The following is a 15,127-nucleotide window of genomic DNA, read 5'->3' on the forward strand; positions in this document are numbered from 1 at the left end:
ACTGTCCACACGTTGCCGTGTCTCCGCGGGGGATCGGGCTCTTTCTCCCAACTCTCCGCAGACGCTGAAGTGAGTTTTAGAGCGGATACAGATGCGCCTGCAGCCGCTGGATGTCCTGTTCAGCTGGCTGCAGACCGGAGACCAGATCCGCTCCGTCCCACATCATAGAGCGACGGCTGTGTCTCGTTTCCATATAAATGAGATATTCTTTTTAAAACAAGGGAACACAGTTATGCTATAGATGTTTATTTGGAGTCCCAACTCAAGTGGCTGTAAATTCAACGACCCGAGCCAAAACCAGCAATCTGTGTCTCTGTGTCACAGTTTCACCCATCTGTTTCACGATGACTATTTATTTTCAAGTTCAACTTGGTTGCAGACTGTTAAAAAGTAAAATGTTTGCTCCGCCATCTTCCTCTTTTTCCCCCCCCTTTTGACCGACAAATACATACGCACGCACTCGGCACACACACCCACACAGTCCTGAAGTTCACCCACATGGGAGAGAGCCAAGCCATGCCAGGTCAGACCAGATTAAGCTGAGCCAGAGGACCGAAACCGCCTTTTGCTTCCTGTTTCTGGCTCTTTAAAAAAAAAAAAAAAAAAAAAAAAAAAAAAAAAAAAAAAATGTCTGCCTGGCGTACCACAAGGCTCTGTGCTCAGCCCAACTCCTTTTCTTATGCGCTGCTCTTCTGCGGCGCTCACATCTCGTTGGCTAGCTCCTCCGTTTCTGTGGAAACGTCTCCGTTCGCCATCTTTGTGTTCTCCTCGTAGCCGGGGGGCATGAAAGCTAACGTGTAAGGGTAAAGCTTGTGACACTCGGCACGGTAGGACTCCGCGTGTTCTTTACAGTCTCCCAGCGAGCCGCTCCGAAGACAATCCAGGACTTCTGTGCAGGTCTGTGTTTCAAAGGAAGAGACGGACACGGGAGAAATGAGGAAGCAGCTCCAAATTGTTCAGGGTTGCATTTATTTTGAGCCAAAAAAAAAAAAAAACGCTAAAATGCTAGTCTTGCTTCTTCTTATGCAAAAATTTTTAAGAGTAATAAATGAATAAAATAAAAATCTTTAAAAATAAATTATTAGAAACTACCTAAATTAGTAGAGTGACAGTGTAAGTAGTGTTACTGAAAGATATCAAAAGTAGAATCTTATCTGGAACCAAGTGAATGCGTACTTGTATAGTTCTGTTGTTGAGTGACTCGTCCAGTGATGCGGCCAGTTCTGCTGCTTTCGTTTCCGTTGACGAGTCCAGATACACCATCATCTTAGCAGCTGCAGGACGAAGACAACGTAACTTTGAGGGAATGCAACGCCATGTTTGTAAAACAGAGCAGCTGTTTCTCCTGCATTGAGCCAAGTTTTAAACTTTGTAGAGTCGGTGCAGTGAACAAACTCGCATGAAGTGGAATAATATTTGATTCTGCAATATGCTCCCCACACCGATGACGCTATGGATACTTGTCTAAGTTTTGCCTTAAAGCAGAAAAATATTTTTGCAAGAAGCATATTTTAGATCAAAGACGAGAGTCCTGAACTAAGTTTAGGTTTCACTCCGACATCTTTTGCACATTGAGCCAAGCGGCAACGAAAAGGACACAACGACCGGCTTACAATTCAATAAAGAACCACGAGGGAGCAGCATTGTTACTAAATGACATGATCAAACTGGTTCTAATGTCATGACATTTGCTCACCAGCCAGTCGGTGTGGTATGGAGTCAGAGTGCTTGGTGAGGTAGGCCTGGTTGAAGCTCTTGGCGTTGCTGTCTCCAAACAGCCGGGTGATTTCCTGCTTCAGCACCGTCCTGACCACGTCCGGCAGCTCCTTGCTCTCCGAAACTGAAGGAAGACAGAAGACGAGACATGATGGTCATTGTAGAGGAGGAGAAGTGTTCGCTACGAAGCAAAACAGAACTAGAAACTGGGCCTTACCTCCTTTAAAGAAGCGCACCAGACACTGGTGAAGCCACGGGTGGTCCGGATCGATGCTGAGGGCTCTCTTCACCGACTGGAGCATCAACAGGGATTTTTCTACAAGGAGAGCACAGATTAGCAAAGGATGAAACAGAGAACAAGCTTTTAAAGTCGGAGGAGGAGAAAAGGCGGCTAGCCAACCTTTCCTGAAGTAAATCTCAAAGGCCAACAGGTGCGTCTCAATCTTGTCTTTAACCAGGTGCTTCAGCGGCGTCAGGAACTTGACTGCTTCCTCCAGCGGACTTTCTACCTGCAAAAGGACAGAACCAATAATCACGTTAATATCTCCATCGGTTTCTGATAATCTGCTCCCTTTATGTTCCGTCACCAACCTTGACCAGTTTCTCGGGAATGAGCTCCTCTTTTGGCCCTCCGATTTCCTCGTCGTCATCCTCCTTCTTCTTCTTCTGGTTCTTCAGCTGCTTCTCCTTCTCTGCGTTCTTCTTCTCTTCCTCCAGCTGCGCCTTCTTCTGGGCTCTTCGCTGTTTGTTCCTCAGCTTCTTCAGCTCTTTATCAGACAGGTTGGCTGGAGAATAAAAGGCGCAAAGAGGAACTTAAAGCTGAATCAAACATTTTCAGCCTTTGTTTGCTGAACTGAAAGAATGAGTGTGAACAATGATCTCAGCCTGATTTTAATTTTTTTTTCCTCACCGGTGTCCGCCTGCAGCTCTTTGCTGTCGTCCGTCAGGGGATTGTCATGGAGGCTCAGGTAAATCTGGATCGCCGTGGTGGCGGCCTTGTAGTAGAACGGATGCATGCGGAGAACATCCTCCAGCTTCAGGAGGTCCACGTAGGAGCGTAGCGTCATCTTCCTCATGCAGTAGGTGTGGAAGTCGAACTGGTCGTCTGTGATCTCCACAAAATGCTGGCCAGAGCAACGAAGAAGAGTTTTAGCTCAAACAGAGGAGTGACGCTCGACGGAGCGGCAGGAAGCAGGTGAAGTAAAGACTAACCCTCTCGATCTCGTGACACTTCTTCAGGGCTTCTCCAAACTTGTTCATGGCTTTGTAGGCGAGCGCACATTCGGTCTGGAACCACATGCACTGCATCTCGTTCAGGTTCTCCACCGCTGACGCCCCCTCCTGGGGGAACACGAGAAACACAGGCAGCTGTAACTCAGTTCACTCTGGGAGAACATCCAAAGTAAAGCTGGTACAACACAAAGAGCAGCTTTTCAATAGGGTTATCCAATTAGGGCTGCAACTAACGATTATTTAATGATCAGTTATTCTGGCAATTAATCAAATTAAAAACAAAGGCGCACTGAAGAGTTCTTAAAAGCAAAATGTATATATTTTTGTAGTTTTGGATTTCCTACTGCTCTGAACAGCAAATGGCTATTTTTTAAGGAGTCTACACTCCAGATAGCAACTGATTACTAATATAGTTGATTATTGCAATAATCAATTCATCACAATTAATCTGATTAATCACTTCAACCCTAATCACCACCACACTATAATTTCAGCAGAAAAGAAAAAACGCTTTATATTCAAAGCATTTTTGATCCTCCAGCAACCTTTTTAGAAAAATATAATAATTACACCCATTGTCTTAACAGAGGCAAAGCCATCGAGTAGTGAGCTTCGCAGCTCACATTTGGAGAAAAACTAATGACTAAACATGTCTGCAACACACCAGCAACCTCTTGACATTTCTCACCCGTGTGAACTTGGAGCACATTTCCTCCGCCTCTTTGATCATGCCCGCCTTCAGCATGTACTTGGCACACTTTGAGTTGATGAACCGGTCGGCGGTGTCCAGAGCCTGGGCCTCGTCCATCCACTGAGCCGCCTCTCTGATGTTCCCAGCGTGCTGCGTCAGGGAAGAAGACGGTCACGCGGGGCAACAGAGCAGCCCTCGACTGAAGCGCGCGCGCACACACACACACACTCTCCCAGACGTGTGGCGTGACGTTTTGCTACCTTGTAAATCTTGGCTTTGATGAGGAAGAGTTCGATGAGCGTGGGCGTGCTCTCGATGGCGGTGTTGATGTGTTCGAGAGCCAGGGTCTGCTGGCCGATCATGTCGTAGTGCTGAGCAAGGAAGTACTGCACCCAGAGCAGCGTGGTGGGAGGCTCCTCCTTACCGTCATCTGCAGCAAGCGAAAACGTCTTAATGCACGTTTTTTGTCAAGGGCATGAAATTTATTAACTAAATTATTTCCCGCTTACCATTCTGGCTGAACATTCGACAGCTTTTCAACGACGTTTCATAGCTGACCACTAATTCCTCTATAATTGCCACCTGAGAAGAGTAAGAACCAAGGTGATCTCAATGGCAGAGGGAAAAATGAATCATGTTTCTTTTAATCCTTTCAGTTTCACAATAATTTCATCTCTTGCTGCAATATCTCACCTTTTCTTTGTCACCGTACAGCGATTTGAGCGTGGTGAAGACAGGCGGGCAGCCTTTACTGAAGTTCATCCTCAGGTATCTATCCAGGCACTCCCTGAACTTCTCACCTGCACATAAAGAAAAATTCAGTTTTCAAAAAGAAAAAAAGAAGGAATCAGTAACACTAGAAAGCACTTTAGAGAGTCTCTAAAATGATCTAGTTTAAGCAAAAGTCGGTGAGTTACTAGATGTACCTGAGAGGAAGTTGAGCGGCAGCCTTCGAGGAACCAGCCCCTTAGGAAACTTCTCCCAGGTTTCTTCATAGATCTTGAGTCTTTCCTCAACGCTGCCTGATGAAAGAAACTACTTATGAGCTGCGTCTCATAAAACCAGTGTGATTAACTATCATGTTCAGCTCCCAGGTTAATCCTACTGGGTTTCAGGGCTTTCTCCAGGCCGTGGTAGTAGGACCAGTTCTCCGGGTTTCTCTCCTGCAGACGCCTGTACACCTCTGTGGCTTCATCCAGACGCTCCAACTTCAACAGCAACTCTCCTGCAGGAACAACACAGTTCAGCTCAGCGCAAATTACTAATTAAATCAGAAACATGTTCCATGCCGTCATGCTGTAAAAGTGCAAATCACGCAGGACGCCGCCTCTTCATGACTGGGGTCGGCCACGCCTCCATTATTGGGCTTTTGACTAAATATCTGTCAGCCAAAGCTGAGAAGACCAGATTTTATTTCTCATGTTGAACGTTAAAATGATTGTAGTTTCTCTACTAACACTGTCAATTTTTACTGGACTGAATAAATTAGTTGTAGGTTTTCCTTGAAAATGTGAAAAACAAATAACCATTTACTTTTTTTCCACACAGTTACATGTTTCGCAGCAGACGGTTATTTAAGTTGCACCACATGTTCCTGTTTAAACGAACTCTGTTTGAGAGGGATGCGAAATAATGATCCAAAGCAATCCAACATCATAGAGCTGAATATTTAGTAATAATATTGTACATCTTGTAAATCAAGGTGGGCAGATTCAATCCTGGAACACCAGATTCATTTGATCTTATATTTAAGTAGGAGAAAATGTGAAACAATGTTCCAAACCGAGCAGAGTTAAAAACTGGTAGAAATGCTTAAAGTTTTTTCAATATTACTGAACTCGCTGTAAACAGTACAAATTAAGAAAATGATAATAAATCGAGGAATTATTTGACGCTTTATTGCAGAGATATTTGACACCGCCGTCCTTCTGAACCCGGACAAATTCCTTATTTCAAATATTTATGACTCAGATGGGACAGCTACATTTTAAATTAAATGTAAAAACGGCCTGTCATACTCGCTTGCTCCTCATGTTGGGCAGCAAAACCCAAACCAGTAGCTGCTGTTGGTCCACAGTGGAACAAAGTGACTGGAATTCAAACACACAAAAACATCCCCACAGCATGATGCTGCCACCACCATGTTGCACCCACAGCCTCACCCGATCGGAGCACCTTCTGCTGCAAGCTGAAAGTGTGGATACTTTTTGCGAGGCAGGGCGGAGACTCACCTCGCGTCTCCTCCACGGCAAGTTTGTCGCAGATCTGCTTCTCGTAGTTGGACAGATGATCGAGGGCCTCCTTGTACAGACCGGCCTCTCTCAGCACCTGGTTCTGGTACAGCAGCAGCTCGCTGTACTCGTAGTCCACCTTGTCCGGAGACGTCTGGGCGGAAACAGGCAGGGAAAGGCCTACGTGAGTTTTTCTGACCTATGGAAACCCGTGGAAGCCGCTGGCTGCCTTTGCGCCGGACAGGAAACTGCGAACAAGTTTATAACGGCGTCTGCTTGTCGTGCTACAAACGAGGGCACAAAGGCAGGAAGCGGGCTAATCTCATCAGACAAAGAGGGTAAAGCTCCACTGCTGGTCAGATTTCAGAGTCTGGTATTTAAGCAGGAAAAAAAAAAAAAAAGCCTCTTGTGTGAATTAAACGGCAGCTGTCAAACAACAGCTTGACAAAATCCGCCAGCAAACTCTGTTCTCGTCTTATAGAGCGGCCTTCACTGCATCTCACCTGCTGTGTTTTCCTGAACTCTTCAATGATTTTTGCAGCCATTTCGTAATCTTCAAGAAGGTGATAGGCGATGGCGTATCCGATCCAAGAGGCCCGCTGGGCGGGGCGCAGCTGCAGGAGCTGGTACCTCGTCTCCTACAGAAACAAAGAAAATAGTTATGTCTTCTTCAACTTTGAGTTCTGATACGTGAAATTATTTGATGTTTGGAGGAGGAAAAGGGGTTTTGAGCCAGTTTGTCCACTGTGGTTCTTAAAAACCAAAATAAAATGTTTTTGATTGCACAACAAGAAATAATAATTACAGAAGTTTTTTCATAAGTAATTTCTACAATAGGCATTTAAAAGCAAGTATGCTACCCATCTACCTTCATTTTCCATATTTATAGAAAAAGCTCACTTCATTCTACAAAATCGTTTGTAACAGAATTGGTTCTAAAATTTGAAAACAAAAACACACTGTAGTTTAATTTTGTTCACTTTCATAAGAAAACATTTTATGAAGAAATATATTCAAAAACAATGTTTGTTTTTTGACACTCCATTTGATTTTTATTTTGCAGCAGCCAGGGGAAAAAGTGGCTCTTTGAATGGAAAAGGTTGCTGACCCCTGCTGTAGAGTGGAGCGTTTTGCTGAGTCATGATGGCCATGATGCTGGTTTGCTCTAAAGCCTTTTTGAGAGAAGCTTTTTACAATTTCATTCATATTTTTAATCCCTTCAACCAAAACATTTATCTCTGCACTCTGTTCACTCACTAGATGTGAATCCCAGGCTGAGATAATCGTGAAATGTGAGGACTAACACACTGAAGTCTTGAAGGGCCTGAGGCATAGTGACGAATCAATCTGTGCGTAATCACAAACAATCTTTCTTTGCCGACAATTGAGTTTTTTTTCCTTTCTCTTTTTTTAACTCAAGCCAAAGGTCAAACATTTTCCCAGCTTATTTCTCACAACAGGGCTAGCTGGGCTCAAGAGGATTTGATTTGGCTGGTCCACCTCACCCTGTATCCCTCCAGGTCCCTCATCTGGATCTGCAGCAGCGACAGATCTCTGAGGATCTGCAGGTTGTCCTTATCCCACTTCAAAGCGTTGCGGTAACACTTGATGGCCTCGTCGTACTTCTTGTCGGAGCGCTGCAGTAAACCGTAGACGTGCCAGCCTGCGACGCGGGGGGAGAGTTAAGGAAAGAGCACACATTGTTCGTCCAAAGCGTCTGAGGTCAGGAGACAAACTGTATGCGTCAGGGAGCTCTGGTCAGGGCAGTGGGCCTGTCAAAGCACAGCCTTTAGGTCAGCACTGTCCCAACACATTTTTCAGGTCCAATTTCAATACTTTTCACAAGTTTTCAGTCCATTTTTTTTTTAAGTATAACTGTCAAAAAGCACCAAAAAGTCACTTTGGAACTGTTATTGAATCAGGGTTTAAATTCAGCTTTTACATTTTTGGAATAAAACCAGGAAGGAAGGAAAGACATAAGGGGAATTTAAATATTTAAATGAGTAACAAACGAGGAGACCAAGAAAATAAGGCAGCAAAGAAGAAAAGATGGAAGCAAGTGTATAGAAATTAAGAAAGGAATGTAGAAAGAAGAGTTAGGCAACCCTGAGGAATAAAGTTTGTAAATACAGAATCGACTTTTATCCAGACTATCAGTGAACCAATAATTTTAAAATCAGTAAAACTTGACGGTCAAAACAAAAAGTCACTGATGAGAATAAATAATTCAAACAGACTAAACCATGCAATGATATGAAGTAATAATACCTGGTGAATTGATAAAACAAACCCCGTTAAATCGACTAAATCACTGCAACAGATCACATTAATTAAGGGACTTTGCTGCCAAGCATTTGCTCCCTGAAAGCTCACACTTGATTTATGAGCAGGCGGTTCCTTTTGGTTCACTCCACACGCAGCTACTTACTCGAGATAAGAGCAGACTGAGCCTACAGAGATACCAGCGAGCCCGCTCAGAGATGGGGTGTTGCTGAGGTAACCCTTATCTGCGCAGAGGGTGCACAAATTTTACACCGGGCCTCAGAATGACAGGAGAGGCCGAAGCTGAGCCGTGTTGACAGGATGCGCTGCAAGACGAATTCAACCCAGCGGTTCTGTTGCATAACACACAGCGTAGAGACCGAACGCGCCTCGAGTTAGGATACAGACGTGGCTCTTGAGGTCGTTGCGAAGGCCTCTCCTCACCAGGTCGTAGGCCTCCTCCTTCTTCCCCAGGCAGTTGAGGGTCAAGCCCTTCATTGCCAGCGTCTCTGCAGCAGGAATACGACACGGCAAAGAGTGAAGAAAGCGTCGAGGGGGAAAATTTCTATCAGACGATACTTTTCTTACCTCCGTGTTCTGCAAATTTGGAGTTGGACAGGATCTGTTTGCAGAACTTGAGCCCATTTCTGTACTGTTTGTGCTCGTAACATCGCTGTGAAAGGAAAAGGGGGAGAAAAGACATTAGGCTACAGAGACGACACCGATATCCACTCTAAAACTCTCAAAAATGGTGATAGTCTTTCCTAAGAAGTCAAATGAAATGTGAAATTACTATCTGAACTGAAACTTCAAAGAAATCCACAGAAAAACTGATGAGCGTTTTCCACCTCTCGTATCTGCTTCACACTTTACATCCTTATCCAGACAAATCAAAGCATCTCAGTAGATTAGAACGCTCACTGAATAGCTTAGTTATCTCAGAAATTCAATTTTAGGCAAAACGTCACCTTCACACACACTATGCTGCATTCCAAGCATAGTGTGTGTCCATTCTGTCCATTGTGATGATTATTGATTACAGCTAATGCAAACGCCAAATTCCGTTTCACAGAAAGTTAGATTGCACACAAGCAATACAAAAAAAAAAAAAAAAAAGGATTTTTAAAATTAGAAATGATGACTAGACATAAAGGGGCTGATGACTGCTAGGCTGACAGTGATCCAGCAGGAAAGTCACCGACACCTTCCACGAGGAAGCTACGCCAAAGAAGCTGGCTGTTCCCAGAGCGCTGCATCCGTCTGCCTGGAACTCTCAGAGCGCTTCCCGCTTCCTTCTGCTGACAAGCCTCATGGAGATTTAATCTTCCACCAGGAATCAGTGTCTTACCACACTGCCAAAAAAGCAACGATATCTGCTCCAGTGAACATGGCGTCACTGTCTGCTTGGCCTGAAAATGGTGTCGACAACCTTATAGAGAAGCTACCAAGAAGTTTGCAGCTGAAAATTAGCGACACCAGACCCAACGACGCAAACTTCAGATTGCTATCAGACCACCTTTAAAACCTCAGCAGCGCCGCAGTCACCTCCATGCCACGCTGCACTGACGCAGCAATTCATGCAAAAGGACCAGCTAATAATTAAATGCACACGCTGCACATAAACTTTTAAAACAAACACTTCTGTGTTGAAAAGCAATTTTACTGATATGCTGTAATGTTTTTATTTTTTAAATTATGAGAAATAAATGCTTGATGGATGTCTCTGATGAAGCTACATGTGATTTTCTGTAAATTAATAATTTCTTTGAGGATGATCTAATTAATTGGGAAACACCTGCAATTACATTTACATTACTATTCCTCCCCATTAGTAGAAAAAAAAACAAACATTTCTCCTTTTTCCGAAACGCAGAGGTTTAGAAACGCCAAGCGTTTTGCCCGGAAGCTTCATCTAGGGACGCCGTTGAACAAACGCCACATCGCCTCTGCTGCTAAGCTGATTAGTGGCTGTCGGGCGTGACAACGGGGTTTTTTTTTTTTTTTTTTTTTTTTATAAGAGAGGAAGAACTAATGTGGCAGATGGCATTTCGCTGACCCACAAACCGCTAAAATTAAACAAAAAGGAAGAAGGAGGACGACATGAGCTTCGCATGCCACAGTTGGCTGGAACATGAGCTTGTTTATGACCCAAAATGCTGCCGAAGCGCAACATGTGGGGTAGACAAATAAAAATGGATAGTGTAGGGGTTTTCTGACAGTTTTTGGCTTTGATATTTTTTTTTCCCTCTACATTTGTTTGTGCTGGACGAATACGTTTCTGAATATCAACTGCAATCCTGCTTCATGCATGAAAAGCTGATATATCCCAAAACGAGCCGTCGGACGGCATAAATTGTTATGCATGTATGACAATAATATAAAATCGAATGTGTGAAAACACACTTCCTCTTAAACAGAGGAACTTCCCTATAAGCTTTACAATTACATAAAAGTGAAGAATCCTGCAGAATTGGTGAAATTTCACATTACAAATAATTTTTATTTTAACAAAAGAAAGAGAGAAAAAAAAAAGCCATGAACGCTGATGACGCCGTAAGCATCTGCGTATTTTAATATAAATTTAGCAACATTAACACAACCAGCTGCGCTCTCTCGGCATGCTCCTCACAAAAATAACTCAGCCCCCTGAGTTGGAGAGAAAATCTGCCAGAGCATGTGGCTCGAGGCTGCAGGGGCTCTCTGCCGGTGCCAACGTTTTGAGTCTGACGAAACTTTTCAAAGCCTGTTTTCAGCGATGACACCACATTCTGTGTGAAAGGAAGTCAGACTGAAAGAGAGAAAAAGCTCTGCCACAACAAGCTTTAATGTTACGAAGCACTTCATACCATGCTGGCTGGAAGCTGACTTTCATATTGCAGAAATGCTCAGTTTAATTAATGTTGCAGCTAAATTCAGAAAAATCGTTGGTGAGATCAGAAACTTTTCTTTGTTCTATTGCTAAACATCTGAGCATAGTTAAACAGCAGCCAATAAGATCAAATGATGTTAGGAACGCCCCGAGCTGTCACTAATTACATTGGGATCAGATCTCATGTGTGTCTGAAAGCCAGTATTTGCTGGTTTTACTAATGTCTTTAAACACGATAATGGAGTTCACATTTTAAAGACCAAAAGTTTGAAGCATTTGCTGATCGAAGCAACAAATGGATGAAACACAGCAACATTCCTGTACCCTCTTCAGCCTTCCCGTTACCTGCTGAAAGTCTCGCTCTCCCTCACTCTCCTGCACACAAATTAAAATGCAGACATGCCTCACGCTTAAAACAATGCAGTTTTCCTTAAATAGCTTTCTACATATCTACGCCCAATAAGTAAATAAATGAATAAGTCAACTTCCACGCCCGAGTATGATGTCATTGAAACTTTCTGGCATTTGGATATGGTTCGGGCAAAAAAGTCTAGAATTTTGAGTTCCAAATAGGGCTGTAGTGATACAATAATCTCACGATACGATACATGATATTCTGCTTACGATACGATATATATTGCGATATTCAGCAAACGATACAATTCAATACACTTTTGCGATTTTCTGAAAGATTTTAGAGGGACAGAGTGATTTTGGTGACATTTTGTGACTGTTATAGAGTTGGATTGAATTCATTTAACTGAAAACTGATTAAAAGCATGTCCATGGACACAGACTTAAAGTCGACAGCTGGACAAAATGAATCAAAGAAGTGGTGAGAAAACATGTTTCTTTTAATTGAAACATTACAAACTGTAGCTTACATGCATTTGTAAAGTAAATAAAGTGCACCAAGTACCCTGCTCTGAATAGTTTGATACCTTTTTAACCTTGACACTTAAAATCTGAAGGAATCACTCTAAACCTGATGACCTAATCACTCTCCCGGTGAAGCAAGCAGTGAGTGAGCAAGGTGACAGTTGGATGTTACGATACTTGCAGATGAATATCGATTTTTTTCTAAGAAAGAAAATATCGATATATATCGCAAAATCGATAGTTACACTGCCCTAGTTCCAAAATGGTCAGTACTGAAAAGTAAAGTAAATAAAAATATATACGAGTTTGGCCAAAAGAAAATTTCTCAGAACATTCTTAATTACTTAATATAGAAAAGATGTCTTGAAACAAATAGATAATTTTGCAGGTGCTCTTAGAGGCCTTGACATTCCTGGGTTTTAAAGGAAGGTCATTCTGTGACACATGACAGATGTGCAATGCGGCAGCTCAGGGTTTGAGGTGCCGCACAGCCAATTGTCTGCTATGTTTGGCTGAACAGTTGAAACAGAAAAGTTTAGAAATCAGCCACCAGAGCTTGTTGGCTAGTCATGCTACGTCACCTCTGCTCCACAACCCAAAGCTTTAATGTTGATTCATTGTGATCACCTTTATATTGTGCACAACATAAATACTATAATGCTGTGCCTTTCTTAACCAAATTGTAATTTTGTTTCACATAGATGTGCAAAGTCGAAAGATAAAAGCTAACCTGCAACAGTTAAAGCAGCCAACAGACTTGGCTGCTCTACAAGTGGAAAAGCTTTAAAAAAAATAAACACAACACCCTGATAGTGAAACATCCAACTTTTAACACAAACCAATTCTATATGTTCTAAAACTTATTCTACAAGCATCCTATTCATCCAATATTATGCTGCAGATCCCCTTTGGGAAATTAGGAATAAAGTATTTCTCTGTGCACTCCTAACAAGAGCTGGAGAAGAACCCAAGAGGAAAACCAAACCCAGATTTTACATTATTTTTTTAAAAAGAGAAATACGATTGTCTGATTTCTCTTTTTTTTTTTTCTGCAATACTCTTAATGCTGCTAAAGTCACACTGATGTTTATTTGACAAACTGGCACACAAATAACTGTAACATCTTTTTTTTTAGGGGGGGGGACATACTGGACACGCCATTAGCCAAGCACCACAGCAGGAAATCATGAGATTCATAATATTATTGTTGACTGTATTGTAGTAGCATTAATACACTGACACATTTGCAATAACTTGTGCAGAACCATGTAGTTAGTATATCGTCCAGTTTCATAAAGATTATTATATTAATGAAGAAGAACTATTCTGCTCATTTCAACCCTTCACCCCGTTGTATTTCAGCCTTCATAAATATTTTTTAAGGATGTGAAATCTGAGCCGTTTCCCACCCAAAGTTTCATACAGACCAGTCGCTAATTCATAGCTGCGAGGGGGGAATTATGTACCGCTTTGACAGCTGATGATTTAAAGTAATAGTTTTACAATTTGTCAGCTGTAGCTATTTGAGATCATAGGCACCAATAAATAAGTCTTAGCAGGTTGTTTAGAGTCACTTTCAGACTATAACATTTAACTTAATTAATTGTATGGGAAATTTGAACACTTCTTATTAAGCACTTAATGACCAAAATAGTAAGACCGAGTCAAAATTGTCAATTTTACGACCAATAATAGCTTTAATACCACACAACACCACAATGCCATGTGCAGAAGTGATTAGTTTGAAAATTCAAGTGCAGATTACAGTCTTTTTTTTTTTATGCAGCCCGTTGTAGACCTGCTGACTGGTAGCGGTCTGCTAAATGAGGTCAACATCCTCTGGCTCCCTACAGAGCCACCGGCTCTCAAAACAATCATGTTTATCTGAACCGGATAATGGTGATTTACCTGCACACACTGGTTCCTGGAAAGTGTGTCGCTACTGTACAAATACCCGCACTAAAGTACAATAATATACACAACACAAACCGTGGTAGAAGTATAAAGCAGTCCCTTCGGTGAGAATATGATCAAACCGAGGCAAAGCTTGATTAGTAATTTTGTGCCACACCTGTCAGCGTGCAGACAAGTTCACAGCGAGGCTACAGGCAGATGCATACATGGAGCACAGGGATGGATGAACAGGCCTAAATCCGCTACAAACACGGTGACACGCTCACACCGCTCCTGGCTGTGCTTTTCCTCCGTGCAAAAAAAAAAATAGCACAACCCCAATCTGCCCTGATCTAATCGCGAGCAGCAGCTGCAACAGCGCAAAAAAGACTTTAATCAACACTAACTGACAGACCGCTTACCCCAGCTAGCGAGGCTGACTAGCTTTAGCCGATTAGAAACCCCGAAATTTCCCGAAAACTTTAGAGCAGCCCTAGTTTCTAATGTAGGACATATAACAGATAGCGTGCCCGTCTGTATTCGATAAAAAGTGAAAAGGCAAACGCCACATTACATTCAGAAATGAGCCATTAGGTGAGAAAGTGGAAGCTAACTTGGAGGCTAACGTGTGGCTAGGGAGTTAGCTTACATGGAGGCTGTTTGTTGTGACAAACGGCGGGGCCTGACGCTAGCTGACTGTCAACTGTGCATAATATCAGCCACACAACTGCACTATTCGCAGTGGTTTAATATAAACAACAAGGTTTTTCAGAACAGTCATAATATCACTGCCAGCAGTTAACGCAGAGCAGTGACAGCGCATATTAAGGCCCAGGCTAGCTAGCGAGCTAACTTACTCAATGATGACATTTTGGTATCATGCTGAAGCGGCTGTCAGCTCACTGATGATCAAACCCCAAAAGTCGGCTGCTGGTGACCGGGCGGCCCTTTAACGAATAACTCACCAAAATCCTCTTGAAGAGAGCGTTCTCCTTCGGCGGTAAAGTAACCGTGGGCATCGTTGCAGTCGGAATCGACCTCAGCACATGTAGCTAAAGTTAGCCCGGGTAGTCCAGATGAGTTGAGCGCCGTTAACCCTGCTTTTCCTGCTTCAGCAGCCACTCTCTGCTCGATTGCTCCGTTTTCTCTTCTCATTCATTTCCTCCTCACGTGCTGACGGAGGAGCCGAGATTTAACATGTTTAGGGAATGTTTAGGTAAGGTCAAAGTGTCCAGATTAAGGTCAGTTATCGTTCAAAATGTAAATAATAAAGTTTAAATGGATCGATTTATTTTTACTATTAATGGAGTAATCATTCTATTACACAGTTTCAGATTAAACTTTGAAAGTTTG

The 15,127-nt window shown here is 42.7% G+C and overlaps 1 protein-coding gene across 1 annotated transcript; it reads right to left on the minus strand.

The window, feature by feature from the left end:
• Positions 1–602: 602 nt before the first annotated feature.
• naa15b (N-alpha-acetyltransferase 15, NatA auxiliary subunit b) lies at positions 603–14,924 on the minus strand. Its single transcript, XM_007544621.2, has 20 exons — positions 14,740–14,924; positions 8,722–8,806; positions 8,538–8,642; positions 7,377–7,534; positions 6,375–6,509; positions 5,872–6,025; positions 4,746–4,865; positions 4,567–4,662; positions 4,334–4,440; positions 4,150–4,222; positions 3,901–4,070; positions 3,638–3,790; positions 2,929–3,057; positions 2,627–2,840; positions 2,308–2,501; positions 2,117–2,225; positions 1,934–2,032; positions 1,697–1,840; positions 1,177–1,274; positions 603–899 (listed from the first exon to the last, which is right to left on the minus strand). Exons 1-20 carry the CDS (start codon positions 14,791–14,793, stop codon positions 702–704), a joined length of 2,595 nt encoding a protein of 864 aa, XP_007544683.1. The 5' UTR covers positions 14,794–14,924; the 3' UTR covers positions 603–701.
• Between the last annotated feature and the right edge of the window lie 203 nt (positions 14,925–15,127).

This window comes from Poecilia formosa, unplaced genomic scaffold (genome assembly GCF_000485575.1).
Source record: "Poecilia formosa unplaced genomic scaffold, Poecilia_formosa-5.1.2 Scaffold11, whole genome shotgun sequence".
Lineage (NCBI taxonomy): Eukaryota > Metazoa > Chordata > Actinopteri > Cyprinodontiformes > Poeciliidae > Poecilia > Poecilia formosa.

Excerpts from the sequence above, each read along its gene's own strand:
- naa15b (XM_007544621.2), bottom strand. The coding sequence starts at position 14,793 with ATGCCCACGGTTACTTTACCGCCGAAGGAGAACGCTCTCTTCAAGAGG. Across the intron at positions 8,807-14,739 it reads CTCTCTTCAAGAGGATTTTG|CGATGTTACGAGCACAAACA; the intron begins GTGAGTTATTCG and ends TTCCTTTCACAG. Across the intron at positions 6,026-6,374 it reads AGTTCAGGAAAACACAGCAG|ACGTCTCCGGACAAGGTGGA; the intron begins GTGAGATGCAGT and ends GTTTCCGCCCAG.